The 19,783-nt window shown below is 36.4% G+C and overlaps 1 protein-coding gene across 1 annotated transcript in view; it reads right to left on the bottom strand.

Moving 5' to 3' along the window:
* Positions 1–19,783, bottom strand: part of SGCZ (sarcoglycan zeta) — a gene marked incomplete at both ends in the record, with an annotated part of 486,557 nt that overhangs the window by 447,306 nt on the left and 19,468 nt on the right. Inside the window, 1 exon segment of the mRNA XM_082315901.1 lies at positions 15,975–16,025. Coding sequence (XP_082172027.1) covers positions 15,975–16,025 — 51 coding nt within the window.

Raw genomic sequence — 19,783 nt, 5'->3', positions numbered from 1 at the left:
CTCTGTGAATATGTTTCTTAACTAACTGAGCACACAAAATTGATCTTTAATCCTATCATTTTCAAGCAGGATTTAGATTAAGAATACACCTCCTCCTTTTTCTTCCAAGTCTGAAAAATGAGTTTTTGCAGTTGTTTGTCTTATAATATCAATAAGAATAATCAATACATGAAGGAAACCATTAGAAAGTAAAAAACCAAACATTAGTATAGCTTATACCTAGCTACCAATCCACAATGAGGTGGATAAAGGTTCCTGACTCCCAGCTGTGCTGGGAGGATTCACAGTTCTGAAATGCATCAAAGCACATCTACAAATCAGTGTGTGCCTAAATATGGATTTAATATGTTTACTATAAGTTTAGGTATCTGCATTTGACAATCTGGGGATATACATTCACATACATTAGAGATTAAAACAAATGCTGTGCATGGCAGCACAATTTACATGTTAATGATTACACAGCTATCTGAAGGAACACTGTAGACATGACTTTATGCCGTAATCAGAAACATATGGAAAGTTATGTACAAAATGGAAGCAAAATTGAGACAGTTCTAACCTGAAGCATTGGCTGTATTCTACTTCATCTAAGAAAGTCAGCTTTCCATTCTGACATACAAGCTAAGAACAACCAGGATGCTCATGTGAGCTCTGACCAAGTTACCTCTCGTACTCCACGTGGTTTGTGTCTGTCAGTAGATGAAATGATACAGGGGAACAAGTTACAAGACCCAGGAATTCTGTATTTTATTTTGTTCAGCACAAGTACATATATTCAGATCCAGCACACTACACATGCAGTACAGTAACCCTTCTGAGATCCACTCATATTAGAAAAACCTATAATCCATTTCCTCCTTATAAAGGCAGAATTTAACCTTCTCAGTTTAAGAATGGAACATCCAAAAATCAAAGAGCAAAGGGTGGAAATCAAACTTGAAATTTGACAGTGTCCCAGACAAACATGATTACTCTCATCAAGTGCATTGCAGTTTTTCTTCAGCTGATACCAGCATGCCTTTCTTCAAGGCGAGAGTCTGGAAATTAACACACAAACAGAAAAGAAGTTCTTTCCATCATCACTACTAAGTGATGTGGGGAAGCCATCCAACTCTACTGTGCTCTATCTTATAGTTCAGTGCCTCAAAATATTATCTTGCTTCCTGGAAAACAGAGCAGCTTTTGTAGCTCTCAGATCTACTGCTAATCCAAGTCACTCTTGGTTCATAGATAGGAAACCAAGTCCAGAGAAAAGGAAAGATCCAGGCACCTGAAACGTAGCTTTCAGCTTGAACTGTAACTTGTTCTAGAAAATCCTGGACCCAGCACAAAACATTGCATTAAGCAGTCATGCCATGCAAAAAGTAAACAAAAGTAGCAACAGAGGCAGCATGAAAGACATACTGGTAATTTGTTGCAGGCTGGTTTTGCAAAGTTAAACAAAATTAATCAAACAACCAGCAAAAGAATCAAATATTAGAGCAAAACTTTCAAAGCAGCATTCAGATTCTACAGCCCAGGTGTGCATTTCAATTTTTTTTCCTATGAAAATTTGCTGATAAATGTGAATTTCTGATTCGCTCCTTAGAGGAGCATTTCCTGTCTGAACCTGAAAGTCCATGCAAATGGACTCAAATAATAGATCATTCTTTTTCTTTTTTTTTTTTTTTCCTCTGCTTGCATTGGTTATACCAGTTTATGTTGCTGTCTGTAGGTGGGTGGAAAATATGAAGTACAGATGACGCCAGAAAGCAAGGAAGCACTAGCCATTGTGGACATGATGGTAAATGTAGAAATGCCAACCCACATTTGTGTGCAAACACTAGAGAGGAGAACACCAAGGCACTTGCCATCTTCCTCTCGCCTGGCACACAAGCCTACTTGCCAATGTATGGCACCTATGATCAGGACTCGCATACAATGATTTTCTTGTTATCCCAAATTTGGGTGCACTTTTAATACAGAAAGTCCACAATGATCTATGCTTTAATGATTTTTCACCACATATGTGAATTTGTGGCCTCTCAGATCAAATAGCTTGCTCATATTTTTAACCTCCCTAGACCTCTGAACTGACTTTATTGGTCTATATTGCTTCTTAGTACATCTTTATCTGAGGAAACTCATTGACATGCTGGTTACATCATTTGCTAACCACTAATGAAAATGTTAAATTAGATCAGACAAAAAATTGATCTCTGTGACACTCCACTACACACTTCTCACCCTTCACATCCCAGCTCAATATGCTGTTGCTTATCATTATCTTTTGTTTATGGTCTTTTGGACAGTTTTCAATCCCTGTGTTTTTCAAGCTAATTTCCATTAATTTTTCAATGAGACTTTGCAAACCACTATTTTATTAATTCTTGCTACCACAAATACTTTATTAAATTCCACATACATTAAGCTTCCTGTATTCCTACATTCCCTTTGTCAGTTAGATTATATTTTTTGTTCTTTTCCTATTCTATTGCTCAGTAAACTGAGTGTTTGCAAAAGCAGTATTTGTTTCAGTACACTACTAAGACTTAAAGTTAGGACTCTTGCACAGTGCCATAATTTTCAGGATCATGCTTTCGATCAGCAGCACATTTATCTTATCTCAGTGGCAGCTTCTCAGTTCTCCATGACTTTTCATAAATCACTACAGGTGGTGCGGTCACCATCCTTTGGATTCTGGGATGCATATGCTTAGAATAGCCAATCTGTACTTTTCCTCTGAATATTTTCTTACCAGTTCTGATTTGCTTCCTTTCTACACCCCTCCTTAGACAAAAACCTATATTAGAAATAGCCTTTATTTATCCTGGAATGTGCTAAGCCCTTTCATTTCTGTTTCTTATCTTTCACTCGTTATATGCTGAACTGTTGATAGCAACAGTAATACATTTCCTTCCTTTCTACAGAAACAAACAAAAAAATACTGGTTTTATATATAGTTGCTTAACTATCACTTAAAAACCCACTGATACACAGCACAAATCATGCAGCACAACTCTTCAGGCTTTTGTCTGGCTCATTTTTAATTGAAGAGTAACTACATTTTCAGAAAAGTTTCTGAGTGACTAGAGTTATTTTATAAATCCTTTAATAAACATTAAACAAACATCTGCAGAAAATATATTCCTTTTATTTAACTATATAATACACATCAACTACATGTAGCAAATACTTTGAACTTTGAAACCAAGCTGACATTATTTGTTATTTTGTAATTGGCCAGAGTGATTAATTTTTCAGTCTGTGGAAAAAGTAATTCTTGTGCAAAAAAGATCATACACATCCTTCAATAAAAGTTAATTGCAGCTCTCATTTTATTTGTGAGCTTTCAGGGAACAGTATTAAGTTCCTGACACCGTAGAACTGATTCACTAGATAATATGCAAGCAATTCCGTAGCAAATATGCCTTTGAAAGGCAGAACTCAGAAAAGAGGTGTATCTTGTATATATCTAGGTATCCGGCATCTGCAAATTGGGTTCATGTGGCAAGGCTCTGGTAGTAGGAGGGCTACAGGGGTGGCTTCTGTGAGAAGCTGCTACAAGTTTCCCTTCTGTCCAATAGAGCCAATGCCAGCTGGCTCCAAGATGGACCCACCACTAGCCAAGGCTTAGCCCATCAGCAACAGTGATAGCACCTCTGGGGTAACATATTTAAGAATGAGAAGAAGAGGAAAAAAAGAAAAAAGAAAACACCAAACACTGGGCAACTGCAGCCAGAGAGCAGAGTGAGAAAGTGAGAATATGTGAGAGGAACAACTCTACAGACACCAAGGTCAGTGAATAAGGAGGGGGAGGAGGTGCTCCAGGTGCTGGAACAGAGATTCCCCTGCAGCCCGTGGTGAAGACCATGGTGAGGGAGACTGTCCCCCTACAGCCCATGGAGGTCCACAGTGGAGCAGATATCCACCTGCAGCCTGTGGAGGACCCCATGCCGAAGCAGGTGGATACCTGAAGGAGGCTGTAGCCCTGTGGGAAACCCACGCTGGAACAGGGTCCTGGCAGGACCTGTGGACCCATGGAAAGAGGAGCCCATGCTGGAGCAGGTTTGCTGGCAGGACTTGTGACCCTGTGGAGGATCCACACTGGAGCAGTTTGTGAAGAACTGCAGCCCATGGGAAGGACTCACGATGGAGAAGTTGGTGGAAGACTGTCTCCCATGGGAGGGACCCTACGCTGGAGCAGGGGAAGAGCATGAGGAGTCCTCCCCCTGAGGAGGAAGGAGAGGCAGAAACAACGTGTGATGAACTGACTGCAATCCCCGTCCCCGTCCCCCTGCACTGCTGGCAGGGAGGAGGTAGAAAAATCAAGAGTGAAGTTAAGCTCAGGAAGAAGGGACAGGTGGGGGGAAGGTGTTTTAAGATTCAGTTTTTATTTTCTCATTACCTTACCCTAATTTGATTGGTAATAAATCAAACTGATTTCCAAGTCAAGTCTGTTTTGCCAGTGACCGTAATTGGTGAACGTTCTCTCCCTGTCCTTATCTCAACCCATGAGATATATATTTTTCTCTCCCTTGTCCAGCCAAGGAGAGGGAGTGATAGAGCAGCTTTAGTGGGCACCTGGTGTCCAGCCAGGGACAACCCACCACAATATGTCATGTCAAAAAGAACTTAAGTCAGTGGATTTTTCTATGGATTATAATTACCATTTAGTAATTCATAAAATGCTACTAACTGTAGGATTTAAAACAGATCCATATAAGAAAATTCACTGATGTGTGTTATAACTATGCAACACAAAAAGCACAAGCATATTTTGTTTCCTATATACAGCAAAACCACCAAAACCGAGGAGAAGAAAAGCCTGAATCTAGAAGAATTATTTTCAAAATAATTTTTTTTACACTGTGAATAACAATAATTTTGATTTTAGCTACCTAAAATCTAGCTGTTTAGTCCAAGATGGTCATTTGGCTAACTTTATGCTCAAGAGAAATTCATTTTTAGCTGGCTGGGGGAGAGAATGATAGCAGGTGCCCAAATGCAAGGTGCTCATGCCATTTCAGCTCTCTGTGCAGGGCTGTCATATATGACAGGGGACCACGGGAAAGCCTGCACTCTCCTGGAGTGATAGATGGAGCCATACAAGCAGCCCCAGTACATCAAGAATGGCAATAGACCTCTGTGTATCAAAAGCAGATACTAAAGGGCAAGCTCAAATTAGATGCCTTTGTTTTAGATGGCTACAGACAGGTGAAAGTAATTTTATCCCATGTGTATTAATTCATATAAGCAAAACAGAAGAGGAATCTAACACAAATTTCAAGACAAATAAAGAAATAGTTGGAATGTAATTTTAAATGTGCGGATGTGTGGAAACTCACAGAAAGCATAGGGTATTTTTGCATGGAAGTCTTGCTTTAGGGTGCCTAGAAGTAGATTAAAAACAACCCTTTGGCAACATGCTTCAAAGTACTGAAATAGTGCAAACTCTCCCGGCTAAAACTCTAATCTAATTCTACAAGTTTATTTCAGTCTTTTGAGCCCAGTTTAGCTTTGGAAACTTAGCTTGAATTTGGTGATCATTTTAAAATATTAAAAGGAAATTATGTGTTTGAATGGGAGCTTTTATTAAAGGATCTTTTCTCTCAAGGGAAGCTTATACATGAGTAGAGAAGCTACCATTAGATTAATAGAATGTAAATTTTATCTATTTACATTTCTGAATTCCTTTTTCTCACATTTTAATTAAATTCTTTTTCTCTATATTTTGCTTTCATTATGATCACAATTTGACATGCAGCTGGCAATAGCTGATTTTCATTTTAAGCTGTTTATAATCTCACCCCCAACTGTCATCTGTTACTTGCACTTCTTGGGATCTCTTTGGAGCAAGGAACAAGTATTCATATCTTTATAGGCAGCACCAGGAGTGTTGTGGGAGCTACCGAAGTACACACTAACAATGACAAGAGTAATGACATAATCTGAGCTATTTTCTCTTATCTGCTCTTCAGAATCAGTTCACCCATCTAACACTTTACTAACATCCACCAGTGAGCTGCCAAAATATTTAACTTAAAAATTGACAAACACATCTTGGCTGCACACACTTAAGTATTAAAAATCTGGAAAGCAAGCCGTATGCTGCTTATGTGCATTTTATATATACACAGACATGAAGCCTCATTATGTGCATTACCATCAGCCTAAAAGCATTTCTTGCACTCAATAAAGTTTTGGCCAGGAAAATCAGTATCACATAAAAGCAGTCACCTGTATTCACAGATAGAAGATTTCAAAGAAGAGACAGCATCAAAAGACCCAAAACTTTCAACATAGCCAATAACAAACAACATTAGGAAGAGACAGAAATCTCTGTATGACAAAAAAAACAGCCAAAGTGATACTTTTTTGAATTACCAGCCACATAGTGCAAGAGACCAGTGTGAAGCAATATAATTCTTGACTGTATAGAGCACTTGAATAAAGAAACAGGAAAACTTAGACCTACACTAGACACTCGGTGCTCAAGGAAATTTATTTTTCTTGGAAAGATGCACTAGAAGAGCTTTTCAGGTTCTTTAGTCTTACAGTTTACTACTACCAGTTGCATCTGCATACTGGATAAAGGCCCAGTATTGTGAAGAAAAACATGTAATCATGAAATTAGGAACTTATTTTGCTTACAAACTGAAGCGGCACAGACAACCACAGTTGCACTATTCTGTTTTTTTTATGTGTTTGACACTAAAACTGTAAATTCCCTACATTAAAAGAACATTTTTACTGTTTTTAATAGAAATATACATGCACGTGAGCATAAGAAGCCCAAGTTGCTATGTAAACAATATAACATTTATTTCTTATAGTTGTTCCCAAAACTAAAAGGACTGCAAACAAGCTAAGCATGTAAAAGATAGCAGATGAACTTCCAAGTTCATAAATGTGTAGAAACAATAATCTAAACCGTCTATCACAAATCTAGAACTGCAAGTGACAACAGTTCCTAGAGTCATCATTGATGTTTCTCTGATGTCATCAGCTCAACATACAGCAGGACTCAAAGGGAAACAACTAAGCATTAGATATCCCTCAAGAAAGTATTAAGAAAAAGGGAGAGGACAGATTTATAAAAGACCCCTCCAGAAAACCTTAGCAAGGCCACATCCTGAGCAGCATACGCAACTGCACAGTTCTGGAAGGACACAGTTGAGTTAGACTCCAAAGTACAGGGACAAGGGCAACTACAACGATTAAAAGCTTGCAACAGCTGCCCTACAATGAAGGATTAAGAAGGCTAGGAATCCTTAATTTGGAGAGAGCAACACAAAGGGAATACGATTAAGCTCTAGAAATTTCTGAATGCAGTGAATAAGTAAGCACAGAACTATTACTCACTAAAATGCGTAGTACTAGAACTAAGAATGACTTGATAAAGCTAGCAATAGACTAATTTAAAGCAGGTAAAATAAAATACTATGCGGAGACAATAGTACTTTCTATAATTAATTGCTACATCTCAAAGTTATGGAGGCAAACAGTACCAGCAAATTAAAAAATAGACTACAAACAAAACCTCACAGTCAATAAGTGCATAAAGGGAAATTAAAAGGCATAAGCAAGATCTTACCTCCCAACACCCCTGAAACAGCAGTTCTAAGACACTGAAGAAGAGGAAGAGTAGACTGCAGAAAACAGAGAGGCTCACGTACTTTCCCTAAATAGCACTTCCCATTGCCGTGCTCTCAGCTGGAGAATGCTAAGCTGGATGGCCAATTGCTCTGACTCAGCTGGGCCTTCTTATGCCCTAATGTTCTTAATTTGCTTTACCTTTTACCATGAGAAATTCACTTCTTTTGTTGCAAGTATAAAAATGCAATTATTAATAAAAAGAAACACATGCTTATCAGGCAGTGTGTTAGCTAAGGTAATATACAGTACTTCAAAACAAAATGGCAGAGTTTACTTAATATAAGGAATAAATATATTGCATTTAAATTAGGTGATCATACTAGGTTTGAATATAAATCATGTTTGCATTTCTTCAGAAATATCCAGTTTTCACAAAGGGACTTCTTTTTATCAACTGCTAATTAACATTATGTACTTTAAGTACCATATACAAAAATTCATGATTCTGCACTGACTTTGGACAACATAAGATTGTTAAACTCCACCTTGTGTATCGCTTTATGGGGTTGTTGGGCTTTGTACCTGTGAAAAAGAGGAAATTAACAGCAAACACACCATCTCCATTTTCACTGAATAAACTGAAAGAAATGTAGGAATGAATGCAACCTCTTCTTGACACGACCATACTTCTAAAAAAAAAATCAGTCACACCTGTTTCTGACTTTTAGGGAAAGCATATTAAGGATTATGAAATAACTAAAGTTGATGAAGTTTTTCTCTTAAAACAATGAAATTAGATCTCTCTACTTCTGATAGTAGACTGCAATGCTTTCTCAGAGATAAATGTTTTCAAAGGGATAACTGTCTGCCTAGTGAAGAGCAAAACACAAAAATTATATTCAGATAAAAACTCTGGTCTCTAATCTGGGCTAAAAAATCAGAAACAATTGCATTTGGTCCAGATTAACAATATTTCCCAGTTTTTCAGGTCATAAATGTGTCCTTTCTTGTTTTCCGCACTGCATATTGCAGAAGTCTTCCACATGCATTTGCTCTGCGTCTATGGTGGTAGTATGAAAGCACCACATGCAAATGGTATTGCCAAGCAATATTCTTTTTCAGTTCTTCTCTGGTTAAAAAAAAAAAAAAAAAAAGAAAAAGAAAAAAGGCATTTCTAAAGAGTTAGATACTTGATGGTGAACTTTTGTCTTCTTCTATATGATGCAAAACTTTTTAAAAAGTATTTCTGCTTATAGACATTAACTCAAATCCACTTCAGCTCCAGTGGCTTATCACTGCTGGAACTATAGAGTATAGGACCACCCTTTTCTCCTATCTGTTTGCACCTGAAATTGTTAAAAGTGGAAAATAGCAAGCTCTGTGTCAGGAACCAATCCTGCACATTGCTAGCTGAGGTAATGCTCTCTGTTGCAAACAGTTTTATTCACTTTTACTGGCGTCCATACATACTTAAACTCATTAAATTACTTTTAGTTCTAAGTACTAAATCTGGTAGAAGTTTCAGGTCCAGATCTCTGGTTGAATTATTCAAGTTCAAGTGCTTCTCCAGAGTTGGTGAAACTAATCCTCCTGCAGTCGGACCCTTGGCAAGTCAGAATACACCAAGAGGGAGCTTTAAAATAAAAAAAAGTCACCAGATGTTATGTCTTTCAAGAAGAAGCCTAGGAAGCCTAAAAGGGCAAAGCCCAAACATTGTGGTTTGATTTGAAATTAAAGATAAGAAAGACCCATTAAATATTCATTAATTCATAGATGAAGGTGGGACCTTAAATTGACTAATTCTAGTTGTCTTTACACAGGAGATTTTACTTCAATCATTCAGATATCCTGAGAACTTCTGCAGATCATGAATTCTAGCATGTAGTAGTTGCACTATGTCAGAGACATAAAAACAGATGTTAAGTATTAATTGAAATTTGGTTGGGTCAGAAAGTTTCTAGAATCTACCACTGAGCTGAACACTTAAAATTGTAGTCTTTCACACCAGTATACCACACTAAGGAAAATGTTCTTTAACGTCATCATTTTGATTTAAATAAGATCCATATAGCATGAAATACAAAGAAAAACAGGTATTATACTATTTGATTCTGTCATTTCTAAATTTTCAAATGAAAAATGAAAAAAACTGGCCATTTGAGAATATTTGGCTTAATGAACAAAGTGGTTTATTACAGTCCTATGTCATTGGTTAGCAATTAGCAGTTAAATCATGGGAAATCATTGAGCCAGCATATAATTAGGATGAAGAACGCAACTATGTGTAATGCCCATAATTAGGCCTATGAAAGCTGAAACAGGCAAAATCATTAAATCAGTCAATGTTTAAATCAGATGGACACTGCACCTACTCACTAAGTTGTTTGCACATGATGTCAAAATTACATAGGCAAATTGCAGCTCATACCCACTGTGCAGGCATTTTGCAGGAAACCATGCTTAATTCTCTCCTACGCTGCCTTAAGAATACCACCCGCTGTGTTTCAAGTACTGCAGCAATGCACTGCAAAAAGATAGGGTAGCACAGTAAACAGGCCAGTAGCCTTTTGAATAAACTAGATAGTACAGATTTACAAAAATAGTGCCCATTAGTGCAAATTGTCTACTATGTATTAATGTTTTTTAATGTCCTAAGCTCTTTATTGTAATTAATTGTCTTTGTATATCCTTTGCAATTACTAATTTTATTTCCATGTTCCAGTTCCTTTTGTGTGTTTTCCTCCTTCAGTAATAATGCATAAGTTCAGCAATCAACATAGTTCACCTATGCAACTGTCCTTTCAGAATAAACACACAACGCTACCACCAATGTGACTGGAGAATCTCTTTAAAGCAGATCTAGGGTTTTTTGTCTGAAGCTTTTCTACACGCAACACACAAGAAGATATTCTTGAATGTATCAATATGTGTCCGAATTATTCAAAAACACTTCCAAATTCTCGCAAAGTTTAAACAAAATAAAAGTTATTTACAACAGACTAAGGGCTTTACTTTGCCATTTCTGCAATGGGAAATACGATTCCTCAGCAGACTTTCGTCATTCAAACACAAAGCTTTGCAGAAGAGTGTCCTATATACTGAGGTCCCAGGGCTCTGAATTCTGACACTAACTGTATACGTACTTACTTTTCCCTGGAAAGTAACATTTCTCTTACCTGAAAAAAAAAAAAAAATACAGTATTAAGTATACGAACTGAGTAACACACACTGAGAAACAAAAAAACCAAAACCCAAATCCCATCCAACTGGATATAAAAAACACCTTTTTCACTGTGAGGACCGTCCAGCAATGGAACAAGTTTCCCAGAGAGATTGTGCAAAACCTGACTGGGTAAAGCCCTGAGCAACCTTGTCTGATCTCTTTTCATAAATTTGGGCTGCAGACCTCCTGAGGTCCCTTCCAACCTGAGTTACCCTATACTCTGTGATTCAGTAACAAACACAGAAAAAAGGAGGAAAATACTGCTTTCCTTTTGAGGATCTTTTATGCCTGTTTGGTTTCCAACAAAATTTCAATATAAAGTTTGTATACTTATTTTTTCAGCACACTTAAGAGTAAATGGAAACACTGCTTACAGCTCAGCCACAGATATTAGCAGCACAGATTTTACTGAAAAAGTTAGAGCAATTTCTTTGGAGGAAATCTGTTTATCTGCTTTATGCCAAAAATCAGGAGGCAGACTGTAATATTGAAAGTAAACTAGCAGGAACATAGAGTCCTTCTGATAGTGGTAAGACTGGTAAAAAGCACAGGAATTATGCCTGTGGCTATCAATCTGGTACAGAATCCTAAGTAATCTAAGTTGACTGTTCTTTCATAGTTTCTGTAAATCTACCTCTATACCTGCCTAAACAAAAGCCTATTACAACATCCACTGGATACGGAAAGACAGTACTTCATTATTTTCAACGTGTTTAATGTGTTTTAATATGTTAGCTCTACAGCAATGGTGTTCAACAAGGAAAGATTCACTCAGTAAATGCCTTACATATTTTCTTGGCTCATAAAGAGCTACATAGTACTGCAGGGAGCATACTGTACAGTTATTAAATGCTATTATGAGATATGTCATATTATTGCTGAAATCTGCACAAAGCAAGAAAAGGAAGAACCCTCAATATTTGAACTTTAAAATTATACAGTATTTCAGTAGCTACATTTTCACTTCATAAATCCAAAAGGTCTCCATAGCTAGAACCTACATATAACCACAGCCCAAATTGAAAATATTACAGTAAATGTGACAAGATAGATGATAAATGTGGTGTTACAGTTCAAGGATTTACAGTCATGATGTGAATACATTATGTACACTGACAATTTTCATAATTTATTCATCATTTTAGGAATACTATGAAAAATATAGAGGCACTTTAAAAATCAGATTGATAGTATGTGCATTGTGGAGGAGTTGAAACACATATTTACTGTGTGCTTTCATGTGCTTTCATTATTCTTTTGCTGAGGGCCAGATTCCAGGATAGTAGCACTCCAATTTTCTTACTGCTGAGGTTCACGCTTTTGTCGTTTTACTGAAGCACTCAAAAAAGTTTGGATTCTCTAAGATCTGTTGTAGCATCTGCCACTGATATTCACTGATACCCAGTAACAATCCACAAAGAGACAGTTTACTGAAAGTATGCATTAAGAAGCTCACTGTGGAAATATAAACTGAAAAAACATAGGTGTATATTAAGTATTGGAGAAGTCAAGTCATTGTTTCTTTCCATCTTTCTTGTTGTCAAGACTTGGTATCACACTAGAGGATGCCATGTCAGCCTTCTGGTCTAGGAAACAAATGCCGCGCAGGGGAAACGGTGCACACTGTACCACACAGCTGTGGTACATCACCTCAAGAGCTGTGATACTGGGTGCTACAAGAGACAGAGCCTCTATGGACTGTGTGAATTTAACTAATACAGAATTCACATACATACTTAGGAACAAAGGATACAAATTAAATACTAACCAAACAGAGAAAAGAATGGACTAGTGCTCTGGAAAGCATTGGCCAAGAATGAAAAGATGCTCATGAATCCAAGTCATCCATGAAATGCCATCATGTAAAGGACTAATATAACCTTTGCATACACACACAAGCACACATATATAAAAATATAGATATAAATGTATTTGCATATTAAGATATACTCTGAGGTAGACCCTGCAGTGCATCTGACTTTTCTGCTCATCAGAAAGATCTCAGTAGTTGTGGTGCTCCCTTGTCAAAATGGATGCTGAAGGATTGTGAACTATATAAATAAAATTTGAATAAATAAAATAAAATGAATATTTGAATACCTAAGAACTTGTTTTACAATTAGAGAGTCAAAGAGCTCAAGCTGTTTCTTTTAACAAAAAGTATAAGGAATAACTTGATTACTTTATGAAAGTATCTCCAGAGAGAGAAAAATCTAGGTAGTAAAGAGCTCTTTAATCTAGCTGAGAAAATGAAACAAGAAGCAAAGGTTAGAAGCTAAAGCGACACATATTAAAATTAGAAAATAGGCACACATTTCTACCACAACCAATTAGCAAGTACATCTGTAAGTTCTTTTCCTATTGATGCCTTTTGAAGACCTCTTTTTTAATCTGAAAAGACACAATTTTATGCAAACTTCTGATCATACTTCCCACTGCTTCTCTTACAGATTAAAATGTAAGAACTGATTATATAAAGTGAATGGTCATCTACTATAGAAGGGACAGGGAAGCAGAATGCCATTTTTTCCTCCCTGTGACAGAAGAAGGAGCAACTTGGTAAAATGCAAACTTACATAAGTTTCACTAGACATACCAGAGTTCAAAGGAGTCAACTGATTTATCAGCAGTATTCCGATAGAAAGAAGTTCACTGAGAACAAGTTAAAGCCTGAAGTTTTGAGCTGCTTAGGACTTGGGGTATTGCAGTCTTAGAATTTTCAGCTCTAAGTGAGCATCCAACAAGTTTTGTGAGTACTTTTCAACTCAGTTACTTTCAAAAACATATGCGCAAACTCTTAACATCTTTTATAAACAACTTCTGCCATTTAACGTCAGTCATTTTCTGTTCTGAATCTAACAAAAGACACCATAATTAAATGTCTCACCAGTGACTGAACAAACTGAAAAAAAATACAGTCAAGCTTTCAGTAACATTAGGCAGGCAACGTTAGCAGATTATATTCTACATTGAAAATTATAACAAGAATAATAATTGAAGTCAATGGTCAAATCCAAAGTAATGTAATACAGGCAAGTATTCTAGCTAAAAGGTTTCTAGTCATTTTGCAAGTACACTTACAGGCTTAAAATAAACTGATGAACTAAAAGCACCTTCTTTAAAGAACAGGAGAGTAGACAATTTTTGATTAACTGGCCATTTACTATATGCTAAGCATGGAAAGATGGATACTAAGGAATTCATGTTATTCTGCAGCTTCCCAATTTTATTTTATCATTGAAGAACCTAAACTAGAGCAAGTTTGTTGAATCATTTTATTTATTGCGAAATTTTTTCTTTGCTAATTTTTGTGCAAGTATCACTGACTAAATTTGTCTTCCTGGTTAAGATAATCTTATTCTATCGCCAATGGTGGGAAAAACAGCCTTTTTCATCTCTTTCCACGAGAAACATATTATGTACATCTTCCAAACTATTTAGTTTTATCTCTTTTCTCCCTTCTTTTTCCTATAAATGATCCATTAGATGAATTAACATTTGACTATGCAACTAAACAAAAGCTAAAGTCTGTTGTTTCTAAGTTTGGCAAAAGAAATGTCTTCCACTGTAATGTGTAGAGTGATCTCTAGAAATTATTTTATCTCTGGAAGTTATTTTAATTCTACAATTTGCTGTCTTTTCACATTTATGCCAATAAATGTGAATTTTACAATTTTACAAAGTTTTGATTCCATGGTTATTCAGCCATATATTCCACTGGCTTTCTTGAGTTATGCAGTCAATGAACTGTTTGACACAAAAGTCAAACTGTTCACTGTTGCTCGAGTGTGCCTGCCCTGCAGCTGCCTGGTCGTGTGGAGCTTCTGACATTCTAGATATACACCAATAAGCCAACAGTGAATGTCAGTCAAGACCTGCCTTAGCAAAAAAAACCGCATATATTCTTATACAGAGAAAAAGAACTTCAAAATTATGGTTCTTTCGCTCTTACTCAATGACCTGCCTGGAGTCTAAAAGTGGGGAAACCATGAGAAACAGAAAATAGCGAGAGAAGCAAGGTATACCATTTGTGAAATAATGTTTATTACAGTCATTAGTCTAGTGTTACAATCAAGGAGAAACACAAAAATATGGTAAACTGTGAGAATAATTTCAAAAACTTTGACAAATGGGCATTATGCAAAATGTGCATGTTGCATGTGGGGAATCACACTTGGGTTTAAAAATCCTCAGTGGAAGAATGCAATGCACCTTAACACTCTAGAGTTTGCTATGTCTTGATTCATTTTGTTCCAGAATCTTGCCAGAAAGAGCAAGATTATCAAACACTCTGATTTTTAAATTGTTTCAATAAAAATTGTACCAAAATTAGATCTTGGAAAATTCAGTTATTTTCTAATCAATAACTAACTTATAAAGATTCAAGAGAGTGCAAGAAAGGATCTTGCTATCTCTTTAAGTGAATAGTTCTATTGATTAGTACTATAGATTCAGTACAGATACCTCCATCAAATTCAAGAAATTCATGGTTTTAGGGCCAGAAGCCAGGGTGATGCTTTTGAGTCAGAGAAGCTTGGAGATGAAATTATAGACAGTCCAAAACATCTAAGAAGATTACAAACTGAAGAGCAGTCGGTCCTTCTCCAGTAGAGGAGAAAAGTATTTCTCATGGGCTAGGAACTGCGTATTTTTTTGAACTTGGATACATGCCACAAAAGTCTAGTTTAATATCTGTGACTGTGGAAAGAAATATGCCACTCTGTTCCAAAAAATAAAAAAATTAAAACCAAATCAGTTTCTAGCAGATGATCAAGTTTTCAACCACCTGGCAAATTACACTTGAGTAGCCAAAGGGGGCAGATTGCTTGTGGTAATGGGCCAGCTAATCAGCTCCCCTTTAAAGAAATAACTTCTTGGTAAGTCAAGCTTGATGCTCTGAGAAATTCTCCAATGTCTCACAATTTCTGTATGTCTGAAAAGGAAGTCTAATAGTTATCACCAGTTAAAGCAGACTCCAATGTCAAAGAAAGATACCTCCATGCTGACATCATCTTCTGTACTAGGGAAGAGTATATATGGAACAAGACTGACCCAATGTGCTGCTGATTACTGCTGTGGAATGAATAACCTCATGGATAGAGAGTAAGATATACCAAGTTGCCATAAAAAAATTTGCTCCAGATTCATGACTCACAGCAATGGTACTTACAGCACCAGGTCTTCTGACTTCCTCACTTATAATTATCCACTTTTCATCCATCTGTGGGGAACAGAGGCCATGAATGAGAAATTCAATCTTGTGGAGTGTTTTAATTCATGACTTCCATAAAAGATGAACCGTGTTATAAAAGGTTCCTCTCCCTTTCTTTCCTTGATACCATACTCCCACTACCTCAGGAAGCAAAACACATTTGGCTTCCTGCTAAAGACAGCAAGAGATTATGATATAACACAGAAGTCCTACTCTGCATCAGCAAATCGTGACCCATTTTTTTTTTTTTTGCTACTCCTCTCCACTTTTTTTTTTCAGAAATGTGCTTCTAAAACTCATGTTCTCTATAGGCTTACTGGACAAGTATATTTTCTCTGCCTAGGGATTTATCACAGCTGTGTGGAAGAAATTGTACCTGGGACAAAATATGTGAAGAGAAGAGCAAGCACGGGAGATGCTGACATGCGTGGGAGCCAGTTAAAAGGACTTAGTTCTAGGACCTCCTCTCCTGCTTGAGCACATGGGGACAGAGACGATTTAGAAAATAGGGAAAATGTGAGGTGGGTGTGCATTGAATGGCAGACATAGTACTGGACTGAAATTCTGGTTTCAGAGATGTAGGGGTACAGCATAAGGATAGAAGAGCTACAATGAGCTTGGGAGAACAGAGTAAAATAAAGAACTGGGGAGGGTTGTTTTAGATGTCAGTTCTGGATCTGAGATGTTGAAGAATGGAAATTCCCTTCATTTGTTTCATGTCTGTAGAATTTTCACAATTGTAAATTATAGGCAATCTTACATCTAAGATCCCTTTGAGTATATTGTAGTAGAGTATATGAAAATGCAATTTCCCAAGCTAATCTTGCCAAAGAAACAGACTTCTTTCTAAAGTGGCAAAAAAACCAAAAAAGGTTAAAAACATGTTCAAGGAAGAATAAAATGTTGAAGTAATACAGTCTGAAGGAAACTGTAAGATTAGAAAGGTTTTCCTATGTTCAGAGTTTCAATTTATACTCCACTTTTTCTGAAGGCCATTCAGCTCGATTTTCTGCTTTCAATACATTTTGACTAGAAACATAAATCAACTGACAGAAACAAACTCAAGTGAGCTGAGACTTGGATTTTATAGCAATATTGATAAAAGCACTGGGCATTCCTGGTGGAACATTGGCATTTGGCCTGGGAGACAGTGTTTTGAGAGATTTCTCAGATTCTTCATACATCTACAGATATATTGTTGTGCTGCAAGTAATAAATGTGGAAAGAGGAAAGAAAAAAAAAAAGAGCTCTCCCCATGGAAACCACAAAATAACAATTTTTGTTACAACATTCCAAGGGTGTAACTTGCTGAAGACTAGGTAAGCCTCAGAGCCATGGTAAGTTTTAAGGAGAGATATAGGTGAAGATAGAGTAATGCCTTTATAGATCTCTGGGCAGTTCCTATCATGCAGAAAGGGCTGTGCAGGAAAATCCTGTGGTGACATTTGATGTCAATTTAACTGGCAAAGCGGAAACTGAATTACATAGTATGAAAGGTGAAGTAAAGTTATTCAAGGAGGGTCATAATTTAAAAAAAAAAAACAAACTATCTACACCAAAAATCAAGTAAGTGTTTTAACTCGTATTTTTTGCTTGCTTCTTTTTAAGCTTACTCCTTTTCTTTTATGTAATTCCATGCTGGAGTACCCATATTTACTAACCATATAAAATAGAACTGGAAGTAACTCATAAGATCTTTACATATTTCTTCCTCCTAAGTCAGTGTCAACTGCACCAAAATCATCCTCACAGGCCTTTGTGTAACCCATTCATAAAAAACTCCAGTGATGAATACTGCACAACAGCTCTCTGCAGTCTATCTCAGCTCTTAGTTAGAAAATACTTCTTAATTTCTACAAATACCTTGTTGCAACATTAGCTCATTACTTCTTGTCACTGGATGAAGGAAACGGATTATTTCCTTCCTCCTCAGGTCATGTTTTCTAGACATCTGATCACTATCCATGCTTTTCTCTACAACCTCTTCAGTTGGTCAGTATTTTGTTTGAAGTGCAATAACCAAACCAGGATACCAGATGTTCAGGGTTTTTCTTTTTTTTTCTTTTCCTCACAACAATATGAATTTGGCAACTGGTGTTCCGTTCAATAAAACATCCTAAATTTTTTTTTCTGCAACTTTTGCCTAGCTAGCCAGTTTCTATCTTTCATTGCTCAGCTGATTATTCTTACTGAAGTGCAGTAATTTGCATTTGTCCTGCTTGAACTACATCCTGCTTTTCAGACCAAATCACCAATTAACAAGATTGTTTTAGATCTTAAACCTCTCCTCCAAAGTGCCTGCAGATATGCCCCATCCGTTTTGACTTTATATAAAAGAATACGTCATCTTACGCCATTCTGAGATGATTCTCCCTGGCTTCCTTTGGTTTAATAAGTATCATGCAAGAATTTTTCACTTCACCACACCAAGGTATTAGTTTCCAATACAATTCTGCATTTTGGGGGCTTAATGTAGGTACTGTTGCAATTATTTTGCATATTTTGGCTGCTAGGGTAAGGAATAACATGAAACATTCAATCGATAACATTTAGCTATTTCCTTAGAAAAATAAAAAATAGACAGAAATTCAGATTTGGATGTAATAAACACTTTCTTACAATTTCCAGCCAGAAGAAAACTTGGTTTTCCCTCATATCATCTAGAACATACATCCGGATTTTCAAGCAGCAGTGTTACAGTGCAGAAAGAAAAAAATATGAAAGACAAAATTTATTGAATAATAAATCAGATGTGTATTGAAAGAGAAAGAGAACAAGAGCACAACAAAGCCTTGTTTTAATTGTCTAATATAAACATTTACATTTTGCATAAGGATTAATGAATTAAGCTACTTTAGCATGAAGGAAAAAATTGCTGTTTATGACCTAGTGTTAGACAACAGTAAATAGCTTAATCTGGTTTTCTCTGAAGGTAAAGTTGTATTTAGTAATGGATTTAAGAGATATGTACAGAAGTTTCTTACTTAATTTTATTAGCACATGAACTATAAAAAATTTTGCTATACATGTATATGTATAACCCTTTGTAACTGGCATTTCCACTCCAGTATTGCAGGGACGTTTTTTTTACAGAAAGGAAAAGTACCCTGTGCCAACAGAAAATATGGTGAGATAGTCTTCCTAATATTTTGCTTGAATGCAGCAACTGGATTTCTAATGACAAAGCGATGATATGTGAACACTAATTAATATGCGAATTAGCAAACTCATGCTGAGAAAAACCAAAATACTTATAGGCCATAACCATATCCTGGGCTTCAGGCTATTTTCTCTTTGTATCTTATTATTTCTTTGTGAGACAGCACTCAGCAAATAAAAGGGCAATATAATTTCTGTGTTGTGTTTGACAGAAAATTTAGAAGTGCTGTGTAATACTCCAGATATATTCTGTGGTGTAAAAGAGAATTATTGAAGTGTAACAGCTCAGAATTTTAAGACAAATAAGCAAGTTTTGTCAGCAGACTGGAACACTGAGTTTACCTTTGAGCTTTGTCTACATAATCCTTACATTTTATGCTGCATTTGTTGAATACAATGCCTTGCCATGAGTCAAATGATTAGTCTGGAAAAATTAGTTTGGAACTTGTATTAGCTTCAGCTAGACAGAAGAAAAATTAGAACTCAGCTGCATAAACATCATTGTAAATTTGGTTATATTACAAAAATAATGATTTTTATTTTTGTAGTGTAGTGCAGAAGTACCATACTGTAAAAAACATCACTCACAACACAACAAAAACACAAAA

This window comes from Platalea leucorodia, assembly GCF_965183815.1.
Source record: "Platalea leucorodia genome assembly, chromosome: 6".
Lineage (NCBI taxonomy): Eukaryota > Metazoa > Chordata > Aves > Pelecaniformes > Threskiornithidae > Platalea > Platalea leucorodia.
This window is presented reverse-complemented; position numbering and strand designations above follow the sequence as displayed.